The sequence below is a fragment of the Mus pahari genome, chromosome 3, assembly GCF_900095145.1.
Source record: "Mus pahari chromosome 3, PAHARI_EIJ_v1.1, whole genome shotgun sequence".
NCBI classification, from domain to species: domain Eukaryota; kingdom Metazoa; phylum Chordata; class Mammalia; order Rodentia; family Muridae; genus Mus; species Mus pahari.
This window is the reverse complement of record NC_034592.1, coordinates 140,899,788-140,916,274: the sequence shown is the minus strand read 5'-3', so window position 1 is coordinate 140,916,274 and position 16,487 is coordinate 140,899,788. Positions and strand designations below refer to the sequence as shown.

General features: G+C 49.0%; 1 protein-coding gene across 1 annotated transcript in view; it reads right to left on the bottom strand.

The window, feature by feature from the left end:
* Window positions 1-16,222, bottom strand: part of Arhgap40 (Rho GTPase activating protein 40) — a 36,886-nt gene extending 20,664 nt beyond the window's left edge. Inside the window, exons 1-2 of the mRNA XM_021195127.2 lie at window positions 16,086-16,222; window positions 2,129-2,325 (exon numbers count right to left, since the gene is read on the bottom strand). Of these exons, the coding sequence (XP_021050786.1) occupies window positions 2,129-2,325; window positions 16,086-16,219 (331 nt within the window). The 5' untranslated portion in view covers window positions 16,220-16,222. The remainder of the gene's footprint in view (window positions 1-2,128; window positions 2,326-16,085) is intronic.
* Window positions 16,223-16,487: the final 265 nt, after the last annotated feature.

The window sequence follows — 16,487 nt, the reverse complement described above, 5'->3', positions numbered from 1 at the left end:
ACCACATGGTGGCTCACAACCATCTGTAACAAGACCTGACTCCCTCTTCTGGAGTGTCTGAAGACAGCTATGTGTGTAATTACATATAATAAATAAAGCTTTAAAAAAAAAAAAAAGGAAAATGGACCTCAGGATAGTCCAGCAGGAGCAGGGACAGGAGAGAGCATCGGGTGGCTATGAGCAGAGCAGAATGATATGCGTGTACAAAACCGGCATAATGAAACCCAGCATTCCTGGGCTGGGGAGATGGCTCAGTGGGTAAGAGCACTGACTGCTCTTCCAGAGGTCCTGAGTTCAAATCCCAGCAACCACATGGTGGCTCACAACCAACTGTAATGAGATCTGATGCCCTCTTCTGGTATGTCTGAAGACAGCTACAGTGTATTCAAAATAAGTGATACAAATGTTATATCTATATTATCAATATATTATATATAATGATTAATATAAATGTAAAATAACTAAGTAAAAATTTTTAGAGAAAGAAACCCCTCGTTCCTACACTACACTAACTAAAGTAGAACGATGATAATGAACCACACACACTCTTCGATCCATCTGTCCCGAGTCTACTCAAGTCCTGTGTTTATTTTGTTGTCGGAAGAGACTCCAGCCTTCCGGCCTTCTGACTCCAGTCTGTGTTGGGTTTTTGGTATACTTTCTGGCTATAGTATAAGGCAGGCAAGCCCATCTCCTGTATCCCACTCTGGCCTCAGCAGAGATTTGCATTTCTTGGAGCCCCCGCACCAGAAATCAGCATCAGCCTGTAAAGACTTGAAAATCTCAAATGCCCAATTTGACCAACCAAGGCCAGCAAGGCCAAAGCATAGGCCAAGGCAGAGAGTTTCTGGGTGGGCAGCACTGTCTTACCCTCCTCACTCCCTCACTTGCCAAACAAGGAAGGATGGGGCACTGGGAACATGGCCAGTTGTTCCAGATTCCAGCACGCAGACTGAAGTGGGAGGGGCCGGTGATGCCCTGGCCTCATGGAAAGTGGATGGTGGCTGTGTATGAGCAACTGTTACGGTAATGTCGAGGCATGAGAATTGTTACAGCAATGAATAACATCGGCCGGAAGTTCCGGGGTTGTCAGAGCACTGTAGGATAGAAGGAAGACCAGGAAGAACTTTCTGAGCTCGGCAACTGGCTAAGCGCAGATCATCTTGTAAGGTGCCTGAACAACGAATATTCTAGAAAGAGGAGGCATCAATGACAAAGGCAGGGGTATGCTTTCATGGTCAGAAATGGTAAGGAGGCCTTGGGGGAGAAGAGTGTGGTGGAGTGACAGACTGGAGGATGAGAGAGAGACAGGCCCTGGCCAGTTCTGGAAAGGCTTGTGGGCTAGGGGAAAGGACATCCCACCGAAAGATGGAGTCTGATTCCCCTCCCTTAAGTTATGGGTGCACATAGGATGATGGAAAGCACAGAGCAATGGTGGCTGTCTTTCACAGCTGTCTGGGAGCATTCATTGTGCCTCTTCCTCAGGCTTTACTCTTTAAGCCCAGATGTCATGTTGTGAGGAGGCCTGGACCACACACAGAGGCCACGTGGAGGCAGTCAAGACCCAGGCCACAAGTGTGGATGTGAGTCTAGTCCCAGGCTTGTGAGTAAGAAGTCCTTTGAGATGACTGAGCCAGATGGCCTTGGGCTTGTCACTGAAGGAGATCCAGCTGAGAGCCCTGTCACCCCCAGAACAGTGAGACATGCTAACAATGGCTTTTGATGTAGTTACAGGGACACATGGCTGCTGGTACCCCCCCCCCCGAGACACAGGAAGTTAAGAGTATCGTATAGAGTGTTTAGAATCTATAGAATGTCAGATCCTCATAGACTGTGGGTTCTTCATTGTATCTCAGTGTCTAAACAATTGGCCTGGCAGACAAGAGACAGTCAATAGATATTTCCTGACTTAGTTCCCCAAGTGGGAGACAGGCCGATGGGCCTTATAGGATAATCCTTTTTGACAATGGAAGAGAAACCAGAATGCAGGGAGCTCAATGGAGAGATTACTGCAACAGGCCAAGCAAAGAAGAACTCCTCTGTGCTCTAGCTTGTGTGTGGGCCCTGCCACACTGCTTCCCTTGGAATAAGGCCCAAACATGCAGCTTGCAGGCCCAGCTAGCCTCACCTTCTAGGAGCTGGCTTCTGCCTCCACCACAGTCCTCCTTCTTCACTTCGCCCCTCTGTTGGATCCGCTCCACCTCCATCCAGAAGCCATCCATGGACAAACTCTCTGCCCAGGACAGCCGGGAGTGGGCACAGTCAGCAGGGCGTGGCTTCTGAGGATGCTGCTGCAGATTTGTGGGGCCGGTAGAGAGGCCAGGGCTGTGCAAGTAAAAGGAGCAGGGTGGTCAGGGAAGCTCAACTCCTGCTGTGCCAGGCCTAGGTCTGTCCTCAAGTTAGTGCAGCCCCAGATACTAGACCCTGGCTCCCAGCAAATTGACCCGTGACATTTTTAGAATCCTCGGTTACAAGTAATGCTGCTAACGCCAAAGACAACTGAAGGGCCAGAGCGCTCCCTTAGCATGGCCTTGTTTTCTGTGATGGTCCGTCTCAACTCTCAACTTGATAAGACCTAGAATCACCCAGGAGTCACAGGAGATGGGGATAGGGGACCCAGTCCCAGACTGTCATAACCCAGACTGTGAAATTTGGGAACTCCTGCACCCCATCCATAACCCTCCTTGTCCTTCTACACAGTGAATTTGTACTTTGTGCAGTCAGATAACTCCAGAATGACACAGCATTAGGCTCCTGGTCCCAGTAAATGACCACCAGTAAGCTTTGGTTGATGTCTCTCAGCTCCCATCAGAGCCAGAGGTTTCAGAGACCTTGGTGCTAAAGTGTCCCCTGACACCCACCAGTTGTCAGACCTTTAACTGGCCCCATCAGGTGAGAAAGAGGGACAATACCCCCAGGTTCCTCAAATGGAAAGTGAGTATATCTAGAAATGTCTATAACTGTTTGAGCTTATAACTGTATTGATACCAGGCAAGTTCCCTCCATGTCTCTGGCCCCTCTAATGAAAGCAACAAATGTCTTCAAGCTTTGAACTGTCCAAATTGAAAAGAAAACAAAACAAAACAAAAAAACCTCTAAATGCTCAATTAAAAAAAAAAGTCATGAAGATGCTGCTTTTTAAAGGCAGGAGAACTCTGGCCACACAGGAAGAGGACGGGAGATCAGGTCACCAGTGCTGGGCCTGTAACCCTGGCACTCAGAAGGCAGAGACAGTGGGTCCCCAGGGGCAAGCTGGCTAACTAGACAAGCCAAGTTAGCACATTCTGGATTCAAGTGAAAGAGCCTGCCTCCTTTTATAAGGTAGAGAGCAACCAAGACAGGCACCCACTGTGTCAACCTCTGACCTTTACACACACACAGTGTGCAAAGACACATCCCCATACAAATAAAAGCAAACAAACAAGGCACGTACTATAAAACGGCAAAGGTCAAAAGTAGAAGGAAGGTTGGCCAGGGTGAGGCTCAGTTATAGAGTGCTTGTTTGACATGCAAAAAGGCTGTAGGTTCAGTCGCCAGCACAGAACACACACACACACACACACACACACACACACACACACACACACACACACAGGGAAGGGGGTAAGAAAATGAGTACAGGCTGGGCAAAGTTGGGTGAGTGTTAACAAAGACAACGATCCCAATACTACCTTCAGATGAGGATGCCTTCTAGGAAGGGGGAACACATTCAGAAAGAACTTATGATGGGGACGCTCATGCCTGTGTCTGCAAAATCCAAACCCAGAAACCACCCAAGTGGGCAGGCACCCATAGAAAACTGTGAACCTGGTGACACAGCTGGCCTCGTCTAGTCATTTCCCGCTGAGTACCGGGCACTGCAGACAAGGTGTTTAGACAACTGCAGTTCACCTCCCTAAATTATGGAGGTGAGATCCGGGACCCACGGTCAGCTCCATAGGAGCTGTGCATAGGAAATTTTTATTCCTGGCTTCATGTTCTGCTGACATCATTCTGGGATTTTATTATTTTATTTTATTTTAGCCAGGGTCTCATGTAGCACAGGTAGTAGAGAATGACCCTGAACTTCTGGAGTGTCAGAGTTACAGGTGTGCGCTATGGCGTCCAGCTTTCCGCGGTGCTGAGGGTCAAACACAGGACCCTGCGCAGGCTGGATGAGCCCCAGTGGAGCCTCACCTCCAGCTCCACCATCTTGGAATTTCAATTGTTCCTCCATAAAGACCTCCACAGTCTTTTTTTACACATGGCTTGTCCTACCTGTACCTCAGCCCAGGCCCCTGGCTGTGCCTCGCCGCCCTTCACTGAACTCCATCTGGAGCTATCAAACCAGTCTACTCATAAACGCACTCAAGTGTGACAAAGAGGGAGTGTTTCGGAGCCAGAAGGAAGAGTCCAGGGCTAGCCATTTTCTCCCCGCAGAAATATCCTGACTGGAGATCAATTCCCAGTTAAAGCTAAAATCGGCTGCTGGGTGGGTTGTGCTTTTCCAGATGGCCGGAGCCAGTTCCTCCCGGGAGTCTGTTTGCATCACGCAGCTCTGCTCTCAGCTGCCTCCAGTAGCACTGAAAAATTTCCCCGGCATTCATTCGTGTGTTTTCCTGACACTTGGAACGACTAAGCCCAAACAAGGGCCAGCCTCCGTGCCACCTTCTGCTAGCTAAGCAGAGAGGAGTCATCCCATGGTGAATTTTCTGGAGCGGTCAGAGAGGGCAAGCAAAAGCATGGGAAGAAACCTATGGTTTCAGAGGTCACACCATGCTGTGTGGCCATGAGTCCCCTCTTAGCAAGAAGCCACATGTTTAGCCCAATCACGGAATTTGCTTGGAGTCTCCCAACAAGCCTTGGTTTGATGCCAGCGCCTTGTCGCTGCACGGAGTACACAGGCATGCAAAGCATGGCTACTTCTGGCGCCCATTCCCGGCTTAAACGTTAATGCGCATGCGCACACGCCCAACAGCAGACCCAGCCAAATTTCGAGTTGATATATCAGTCCCATGTAGGGGACACAATTTTCCCCAATGTACAGACAAGGAAATAGTTCCAGAGAGGGAAGGGGAGCCACTCAGACTTATCCAGTAAGCAAGGGGCCAGGACCTAATACCACGTTTCAGGCTCAAAAGCTCTTGATGTGTGGTATGTACGCACATATGTGCTGTGTATGTGTACATGATCGCGTGTGGATGTGTGGTGTGGAGTTCTGCCTCGGTCAGTTTCCACCTATCATTATTTATTATTATTCTTTGGTCTTTCTGTGACAGGGTGGCCCTGTGCATCCAAACTCAGAGATCTGCCTGCCTCCACCTCCCGAGTCCTGGATTAAAGGCATGTACCACCATGCCGAGAGTCCACCCTTATTGTTTGAAACAGGGTCATCCACTGAGCCTGAAGCTCACTGATCCAGCTAGGTTGGTTGCTCACTGAGCCCCAGAGATCCACCTGGCTCTGTCTGTCCATTACAGATACAGGTTGAAGTGATGCTGGGTGCTGGGGATTGAACGCAGGGTCTCCTTGTGTGGCAAGTACTTTATCTTCTGAGATAACCCCTGGCTCTTAATAGCTACACAAGATGGTTTAGGGACCCTGGGCGTCGATGAGGGGATCTGAGTGTGTTGGTTGCCCCACAGCAAAGCTGTTCCTCTGAGTTCCCTGTGGCCCCTTCTTTTTCTCCAATGGACCAGGGGTGGGCAGGGGGCTCTAGAAGTTTTGGGTAGTGGTTTACCCTCACTCTGTGTGATGGTGACTAAGTCTTTCACTCCCTGGCCTGGCTTTTGTAACTGTAAAATGCAGTCACAAAAATGCAGGTGTTATGCCCTGCAATCTTACCAGCTGACAGGGGCAAAGGCCTCCGCTGACAGGCAGGGCAGAGCTTCAGAAACACACAAAAAGAGCCCACGGGAGGGAGGGAGAAACTCCTCAGAGGCCAAGGTCATCGTAATCCAGGGACCAAGAATGTGGCACAACCCGGTGAGCAGGACCTGGTAGGTGTGACTGGGCTCCTTGCCAGAAGCCACCAAGGCTGGAGCAGGACAGGTGGTGGCAGCCTGGCACATTGGGAGTGAGAGCCAGGGTGCTGCAGGAACAGTCACAGCAGCAGTGCCATTGTCCTTTCCGTAAATGTTAGAGGACATTGACATAAGAAACAGGGTCTTGTGACTAATGCAGCTGGTGTGGCTATAGTGGCAGCTGACCCTAACACCCACCAGTGAACCCACCCCCAGTGAACTAACATTAGCATTTGCCTGTGTGAGGCTCTGCTCTGAAACCCACAGTGTAGTCCCCGAACCTGGTACTGTCAGGTCAATTGTTTGTAATGAGGGCCAATCCTTGCATTAGGGCTCTTTAACAGCATCTTTGGCCTCTGTCCAGCTGGACACCAAGAGCATCCCTCTGTTGGGACAACCAAAATGTATCAAATGTTGCCCAGGGAACAATCACATGGTGTTGTGAATGGAGACACTCCCCATTCACCCGGGTCAATTCAATCAGTCTGCACTACTTTCCGTTGTTATTATCCCATCCTGCAGATGAGAAAGCAGAGATGCAGAACAGGAGGGTAGTTCATCCAAGGTTTCCTGCCAAGCCAGGCCAGCCCAGGCACTCTGACCCCTTAGATTCTATATTCTCCAGCACTAGGCAAGGCCCCTGTGCACCTTTCCTGCTAGGTGTGGCTTCTCTTTCATCGACTGGATACAGCACCTGGATGGAGAGGGACTGCCACCCTCCTGCAGTGCCCATCTTGGCTCTATCAGCTGAAATCCCCGTCCCTGTCACACCAGGCACAGGGCCGCTGGTCTTTTGGGGAGCCTCCTCCTGTCTCATAATTGCTGTTATGCAGTGTTAAGTTGGGGTGTGATGGACTGAGACAGGTTCCAGGGGGGCATGCTGGGAGTGCAACAGGCTGTCACAGCCTTTGGCTTTTGGGCAAGCCCAATAGAGCCTAGGTTAGATTAGCTAACCTCAGCCAAACTCAGACATTTGAACAAGAACAAACAGTTGTAGATTTAGATATGACTGATGGTTGAGTTCGGGATCCTTTGTTATGCGGCAGTAGCTGACGGATGCAGTATTCTTCTGAGCAACCAAACAACTCGGCCAAGAGGGGCAGGAGCCTGCATATTCCACTCATATTCATTCCCAGGTGCCACACACATGCCACCAGCAGTGTGTACACGTCATGTGTTCCCATTTCCAACACTAATGAGTGACTCAAGTTTAAAGAAGGGCAAGAACCAGGTCTCTGAGAGCAGAGACATAGCCATTGATAGTGACCTCAGGACACAGCCATGTGCCCATGTCTGGGGCAGGGAACCTTGGGTACATACCCTTCTGTGAGCATGTACACAGACACGCACTGTCAGGACTCAGCCTAGGACCACGATATGAATGGCATACCTGTGGAGGCACATCCTTATTACACAATGCATGGTACACAATCTGAACCTTATTGCACAATGCACAACCTGCGCATTGGATATGCTGTACTGCCGTCCTGTACTGCCGTCTGTGAGGCTGGGTGCATTGTGGGGGTTGGGGGGGAACGAGAGGTTGGTTATAAAGGCTGCAAATGTTCAAGAATCACCTGCCAGCCTCCTCAAAACCCTCTAAGGCAGTAAGCAGCTTTCCTTTTAAGACAAAACAATAAAAACAAAACGAGACTCAGCCAGTGTACTCGTTCTTTGAATTATAATGGTGCTCACTGGGCTGAGGATGTAGCTCAAGCAGAATGCCTGCCTAGCTTGTACAAGGCCCTGGCACACATGCACGAATGAACACAGGCGCACGTGCACAGGCACACACACATACACATGCAACACATACACACACAACACATACATATGTGACACACACTCATGCACACATGCATGAATGCACACACGTGCACACACACATGCAACATACACACATGCAACACATACATGCAACACATACTCATGTACATACATGCACAAATGCGCACACACACAGAGCATTCATCTCTGCCTATGTCTTCTATCCTTCACACTGTAGGCCAGATAGAACCTTTTGTTCTTAAATTGCTCTTGTCGGATACCTTGTCACAAGGGAAAAGAGGCTACCGTGGCGTGGAGGTGTGTTCAGGACACCTAGGGTGCAGGAACCCATTGCCCAACTGTAACTTTGTGAGCTCTCAGTGACCCCGGAAGCTTCCAGATGAGGAAGTAGCATCACAGTGGATGTTATTCTCAATGAAAACTTGGTGCCAGATTCGAAGGATGCCCCCGTTTGAAATGTACAATGACTGCCTATTAAAATTTCATATTGGTTACATGCTAGAATATTCTGGAAATACCTGGTAAAAGATGTACCATTAACCACGTTAAGCAGGCCCCACATCCCAAATCCCACCGAAGTCTTCCCTGATGCATTGCCTTGATGGCCCGACCAACCCATGGGGCCCTGGGAGCTATGGCTGTCTTGGGGGGAAGGGGAGAACTTTTAAAACCTCTGAGAGGAACTGGAGATGGTCCTGTGGGTAACGTGCTTATAGCACAAGTATGAGGACCTGAGCTTGGGTTCCCAGAACCCAGGAAAAGCCCTGCATAGTGCACACATCTGGAACCCAGGTATTGGATCAGGGGACATGGAGAGACAGAGTCCAGGGCTTGCTGACCAGATAAGCTAGCCAAATGGCTAGCTCGTGGTAGAACCCAAGAGAGGAAGACACCTGACATTAACTTCTGGTCTTCACACATGAGCACATCTGTGCAGTCACTCCTAGACACACGAGTGCACACAGGAAACACATGCACATGTAAACACCACACACACCCCCGGGTTTTGTTTGTTTGTTTGTTTGTTGTTTAAGAAAAAAATCTCCATGATTTGTAGGTTTTTCTCTCCAGACAGTGACACGCTTGTCAATGACCAACACTGATGGTTTTGGTGGCTCTTAGGTCTTACAGGGGCCACCCTTGTTTCCAAAACACCCTCTCTACAAAGCAGCCAGAAACCAAGATCACGGTGAGAAAAGCACAGGCTGCTTGCCCTGGACTGGCCTGTAACCCTTACCTTGCTGCAAAGACCTTCATTGTAGGATTCTTATATTTCACCATTTCCCTGGGATATTCAAGGACTTAGGAGGCAGACTGCCAGGGCTGGGAGGTGCCTCAAGGGATAAAGTGCAACTTGAGGACTTGAGTTTGGAGCCCCAGCACCTACCAAAAAACCAGGTGCAGTACTGTGTGTCTATAATCCTGGGAGGGTGGGAGATGGGAGGATCCCGAGGCTCATTGGCTCAATTAAAATGGTGAGCTTAATCTAGGGAAAGGAGCTGTGTTAAAAACATAAGTAAGAGAGCAATACAAGAAGAAAGAAAGCTCAAGTGAAACTCTAGCTCCACACATATACACACGTGCACATACACATACACACAAACATACACACACGCATACACCACACACACACATGCATATACCCCCCCAGAGAGAGGCATACACATACACAAATATACACACACATGCACATACCACACACACAGAGGCATACACACAAGCACACACACATATACTACACCCACACAGTAAACAGGTAAATGTAATTAAAAGCTAGATGACAGTGCCTTATCTAATTTAGAAAGAGTTTCCAGAAATCAAGAATAAAATATCAATAGGCTAGGAAAGGTGACATATTCTACTTACTTTGGACATGAGGCATCGGTGCTCTTTGAAAAGACGCAGAGCCCACAATGATCAGGAAAATGTACCTTCAAACTGGTGAAATATTTCACCCACCGGAATGACAAGCAGCCGAGGAAGCCCTCATGCCAGCCCCAAGTGTGAGTCACGGCAAAGACATTCCAGTGTCACGCTCAGTGAGCTCAGTGGCTGCTGAGGAGTTGGTGGAGTCACGGATGCCTGAGGAAGGGTATGTAAACAGGGTCCACACTGCAGGCAGGATGAAAATCCCAGGGCAGTGACAGGCAGCACCTGGGGGACCAGGCTTGGGCCTTGGTGTTTCTGCCCAGCTGTGTCCCCCAGTGGAGGTCCCTGAGGATGTTCGTATGGATGACAACCACTCTCAGCGTGGCACAGATTTGAGCACCAAAGGACAGGCTTGCAGGAGAGGGGGCTTTCGTAAAGAGAGTGTGGACTCAGAACTCTAAATCAAACTAACACTGCAGAGAGCCAAGGGGGCTGGATCTGCTGTTCCCATGGGAACAGGCATCTGCAAACATGCTCCCTTGGACCATTGATAGCTGAGGTGCACTGCTCATGGCCTATACATCAGGCACTTTGCCAAGCAGAGACTCCATTTTACCCTCACAGTGAGCCCATGCAAGCCATGCTGGTCACAAGCATTTAAAGCCAAGGCTCCAAGAGGTTGAGTCACGTCCCTCAGAGGCCCACAGCTGGCATGTGCTGAAGGCGCTGAGATGCAGGCTGAGCCTTGTCACTTCCACTGTGCACGTGTGATTCATTCCGATCTTGTGTCCGCAGCCATCTCTGGAGATCAGTTAACCCTGACCTCGGTGGCAGAGACCTGAGCTGCAGGTGCCTGAAGAATGAGTTGAGGATGCTAAGGGTGATTTGGCTCATGAGCAATTTGGGTGTCCTCAGCCAGGGTTCCCAGTCATTATTGATGGAGAGAATTTGACAGTCACTCTAGGATCTAAATGGGTCTTCCTGGCTCCAGCTTGGAAACTCTGCCAGGGGCTGTGTATGAGAAAAGCTGCTCAAACTATGGACAGCGATCTTAGAAAGGCAAATGATGGGGCTGGAGATGCAGCCCGGTTGGTAGAAGGCCTGCATAGAGGGTACTGTCAGATCCTGAACACCACATAAGTGGTGTACTGCTGTGCACACCTGTAATCCCAGTGCTCTGAGGCAGAAGGATTGCAATCCAAGGTTGTCTTCACCTACATTCTGAGTTTAGGCCAGACTGGATGGCATGAGACACTGTCTCAAAAGACATACAGACATACATACACACACACACACACACACACACACACACTACAAGAACTTTACTTGGATTCAACTCACAAAAGCTAAAAAGTACAATAACTTACCATCAAGAATGAGCTGGATGGTGGCACATGCCTTTAATCCAAGCATTCTAGAGGCAGAGAGAAGCAGATAGACCTCTGAGTTCAAACCTAGGTCTACAGAGTGAGTTCTGAGATGCCCACAGCTACATGGTAAGACCTTGGGCAGGAGAGAGAGAGAGAGAGAGAGAGAGAGAGAGAGAGAGAGAGAGAGAGAGAGAGAGAATACCAAGAAACAAGGCCAGGGAGATGGTACAGAGGGTAGAGGAGCTTAGCCTCATGTCCTGAGTTTGATTCCCGGGACCCACAGAAAGGTGGAAAGACAGAACCAACTCCATAATTTTCCTTTCAGCCCACATGTGCTGTGGTAAATAGCACGTGGCCTTAGAAAAACAAACAGACAAACAATGCCCCTAACTTAAATACAAGTTTAAAAACAAGAATGCCACGAGCATAAGGCATCAAGTTCATGACCTCTGAGATGGCCACGGACACCGCTTGCCTGGAGCCCCCCTGAGGACATATTTCGATGTTCTCAAAGTTTACATCACTAGCTCAGTGATCCCCGCGGAGGGCGTTTGTCCCAGGGAGAAATCCCCAGAGATACAGCATGAAAGCATTGCCGGACACCTCACAGCAGCACCCAAACACAAGAGCCAGGAAAAGGCCTCTAAACAAGGCGCAAGAGGAGCAGCCAGGCAGCCATGGAGAGGCAGCGTCAACCTGTCTCCGGCAGTTGCCATCAGGTGGGAAAGGTTGTTCTCCGCTTACATGCAGTTGGAACATGAAAGGATCATATAAATGTCTTAGTTATGTAGTGAAGAGCTTCCTGCCATTATGATAAAACCTCTGGCAAACGCAACCTAAGGATGGAAGAACTTTCCTTTGGCTCAGAGTGGGAGCCCATGATGGTAGGGAGTCAAGGAGGCATGCACTTGGTTACATTGTATCTGTGGCCAGGAAATGGAGTGATGGAGACTCAGCTTGAGTCTTTATTATTATTCTATCTATCTATCTATCTATCTATCTATCTATCTATCTATCTATCTATCTATCATCTATTTTGAGACAGGGTCTCACTATGAAATGCTGACTGACCTGGAACTCTCGATGGAGACCAGACTAGCCTTGAACTCACAGAGATCTCCTTCTCTCTTCATCCTGAGTGCTGGGGTTAAAACATATGTGCTCAAGACAGTTTCTTCTTCTTGATGTTGTCCAGGGAATAGTGCCTGCCTCCCCTTTAGGGTAGGTCTTCACCCCTAATCGAGACAGCCCCTCAGAGGCATGCTCAGAGGAATGTAATCTAAACAATCCCTCATAGTTGTGATGGGGTGTGTCTCCTAGTAAGATCCTGTCAAGTTGATAACATGCATCATCACATAGACATTTTACATATACATTTACATATATACATATATGTTATATATACGTATATTTACAAAGCATAACATCCTATAGAATGTGCACTGAGCCATTCTTGGTGACTGTCCTTGTGGGCTGGAGGTGGGAAAGACAGGTGAATTATGTCTCTAATATTTTTTTTTTCACAGTAAACACTGCTTTCTCATGGCAGTCGATATGTCAATAAATATGGGTACCCAAAGAGGTCAAAATTACTCAGTGCCTCACTGGTCCACAGAGAGCTGAATGAACTGATGATGTAATGGCCAGGACAGCAGAAGTGCATCCTGCATTTGGGAAATGAAGCCACGGCCAAGGATATACAGCACATGCTATCCCCTACTGTGAAACTCCGGGGGCTCTCTTTCTGAGGGCACTGGCTGCCTGTCCTTCATGCTATCCCCCAGAAACAGCTTGTGTTTTCCCCGTTTCAAAGCACTGATGGTCCTGTCTCAAAAATCTAGGCAAGTGTCAGCAGATACTACAGCATCTTGGCTCAGTTACTGCTCACCAACCACGGAGAGTGGCTGCCAGGAACCAAGTCACCACATGGCCGCAGCCAGTGGGACAGCTCAGCCGGTAGACACTTGCCACCAAAGTTGACAACCTGGGTTCCAACGCTAGGTCTCCCAGGGTGAGAGGAGAGAGCCAGCTCATGCAAACTGTCCTCTGATGACCCCCCCCCCCACACACACACACAAGTAAGTGTAATGTAAATATTTGCTAGTTACCATGTGGGAAATGGAATTTTCCTTGTAATTTTGTGTATCTAACAGAAAACATATTTCTACGGGGGAGTGGAAAGAGATCCTGCCAAAGCCACCTTGCTCGGATAGGACTTTAAGGCTCCACCCAAGATCAACACTGTAATGTTGCAGTTTTTAAGATTCTACGCCTTGGCCCCGTTCACTCTTTAGGAAGTCCTACTAGACAGACCGCTGACTTTTGCCACACCCCAGTGCAAACTTTTCTGTCTTCCTCACAGACCACCTATTTGACCTTCCGTCTCCCTGCCCACCTGGAACTTCTCAAACCAGCAGTGAGATTTAATTCATCGAATGACAAATCAGAGGGGCCAGCCCTGGACTGCCACAGTCAGACACACAGGTGAGGGGAGCCGTTCCGAATGGAGCGTGACCTGGAGGTTGTGGCCTCGATGGAAATTTCTGGATAAATAAATGACTCAGTGGGTGCCTGGTGAGAGGAATAGTCTCAGTGGTGGGAGACTTGACATGGTGACTTGTGGGTGGTATGTAATGCTTAGCCTAGAGGGGATGCAGCCACACCATCCCAAGGAAGTTGGTTTTCATCTGGGGAACAGTGAACCCCATTCTCAACATACAGAGAATCTGCTGTTCAGCGTTCGTGGTGGAAGTTCACTGTAAAGTACCCGCTGATCACATACTTAATATCACTTTGATGAACAAAACTCTTCAGTATATTGTACATTGGAGGGCATGTTTTCAGTGGTAATTTATTTTCAGCTTTATCTGTGTGAATATATGTGTGTATGTATGTGTGCGTATGGGTGTGTGAGTGTCTGTGTATGAGTATGTGTGTGTATGTTTATATATGGGTGTGTGTGTATGTTTATGTATGGGTGTGTGAGTGTATGGGTGAGTATGTGTATGTGTGTGTATGGGTATGTGTATGTGTGTCTATGAATGTGTGTGTGTGTATGTGTGTATATGGGTGTGTGAGTAACTGTGTATGGGTACGTATATGTCTGTGTGTCTCTGTATGTGTGTGAATATGTGTGTATATGGGTGTGTGAGTGTCTGTGTATGGGTATGTGTGTCTGTGTGTATATGTGTGTGTATGGGTGTGTTAGTGTCTGTATGGGTGTGTGTGTGTGTATGTGTGTATGTATGTGTGTGTATGTGTGTATGGGTATATGTGTATGTGTGTGTGTTTGTGTGTATATGTGTGTGTATATGTGTGTGTGTGTATGTGTGTATATGGTGTGATGTGTGCATGGGTGTAAATGGATGTGCTCATCCATGCAGGTCAAAAGTGGCCCTTTGCATTAGTTTCTGCCTCTAGTTCTCAAGACAGCATCTCTTGCCGGACCTGCAGTTCTCAGTGTCTCTGTGGCTGGCTGGCTGGCTGGCTGGCTGGCTGGCAAGCTGGAGAGATCCACCTGGCTCCACACAGCCCCCGCACACACCACCGCACCTGGCTTTTACCTGCATGCTTTGGATCTGAACTGAGGTCCTCCTGTTTACACAGCAAGCACTTCACCCACGAAGCCATCTCCTCGGCCCCTTTACTGGGATTTTCTTAAAACACCTAAAAAACTGTAACAGTGACCTTAGCACCGGGGAAGCAGATGCAGAAGGACGGTGTCTCAAAAACAGTACAAATATAACTTAAGACAACACTTATGTAACCCTGTCATTTGGAAAGCCACTGTTCTGAAAGTGAGCATGCCGCTTTTGTTCCCTTCGTATTATTGTTAAGTAAACAAATGGGGAGGCTATGAAATTTCACACGCTTAAAGGATCATTCATTGGTTCATCCAGCCATAGTCACTGAGCATATTCAGTGGTCAGATGTTCTCACAGTTGAATCAGTATTAATAGACTCGGGGGATTAAGGCAGGGGTGGGAGTGAGAAGAGCCACCTTAGTAGACAGGTTGTTAGGTAGGTTGATAGAGGTTATTGATAGGTGATAGAGGGATGAACAGACGGATGGACTGCATACATAGATGGAGTGATAGGTAATGGATGGCTAGTGATGTAGTAGTAGATAAGAACAACGGGATGAATGAATTTAAAGATACATAGAATAATGGTGGCCCCTCAAAGATGACTGCATTTAATCCCCAGAATTTGTGACTCTGTTCTGGCGGGGGTAGGGGAGGAGACATTACGGATCCAGCTGTGATTGTTTGGGTCCTCAAGATGAGGGAGAGCCTGGACCATCTGAGTGGGTCCAAGGCTATCACTGATGTCACCCTGTTAGTGGCAGAGGCAGGCGGGAGAGGCAATGGGGATGAAAGGGTAGGTCATGGCCAAGAGTCAGAGGTGCTCAGTGGTGGCATTGCAGATGGGGAGGCTAAGAGCCAAGCATCTGGTCCCTTCGCATCTGGGAAAGGAAGCCACGTCCCCTGAGAGCCTGGGAGTGGAGAAAGAGTCCTTGGTTTGGGGACTCCCAGCACACTGGACTCGAAGATAGTAACTGTTGTTTGATGAATCCAAACAGCAGTAGCAGGAAGCCAACACATCTGAGACTGACCGGGGCAAAGTGGACAGACAAACAGGTTTCACCTCCTGAACACATTTCTCTCTGATGGGACAGAGCCCCCACAGTTCCCCCACAGGCACTCAAGGAATGTGCTTTGTGGCACAAAGGTTTATCGGTATGAGTTCCGCTCCTTGCCAGTTGCCCCATCTGAGAGCACCAACCCCGCTTCCTGAATCTCTTCCTGGGGAAGGACCACATCCAGTCTCCAGGTGCTCAAGCCGAAATGTGTGTGGCAGGAGCTGTCGCGCCTGTAATTATCCATCTAAGAATGGATTTGCCCAAGCTAGTCCCCAGCATCGCTTAGAATTGTTAAGAATCAGGACCGGCCTAAAGGTACTCTTGACTCACAGAGCTGGTGTGTAGACTGAAGTGGCACCTGTTCCCCACACACAGCAGATCCAATCCTCCCTCCACCACCCTTGACACCAGTACCTGCAGCCCAGGTGGGCCCACCGCCCCGGCTGCCTGGAGATGCGGGCTCGTGGGATCCGGGGACAGGGTGAGGGCAGGGGCAGCAGGGCCAGCCCTTCCATCTTGGCGGCAGGGAGAAGGGACGGCTCTGTCATGGACAGGCACACACAGCTCCTGATGCCGCCTCTTGGACTGAATGAATCACTGTGAGAGTCGGAGGATGGCAGCGCCTGTGGCACACCCTTCCAAGACACCCCCATATTGAGGTGGAGCTGAGTCAGCCAGAACCGCCTACAGACTTCCTGGCCCTTAGCCCAAACTGAAAGGACACACAAAAAAAGCAGCAGACGTGAAGTAAGCATGTTACACATGCCTATGATCCAGAAGTTAGAAGGGAGCGAAAGAGGGTTGTGAGTTCAAGAC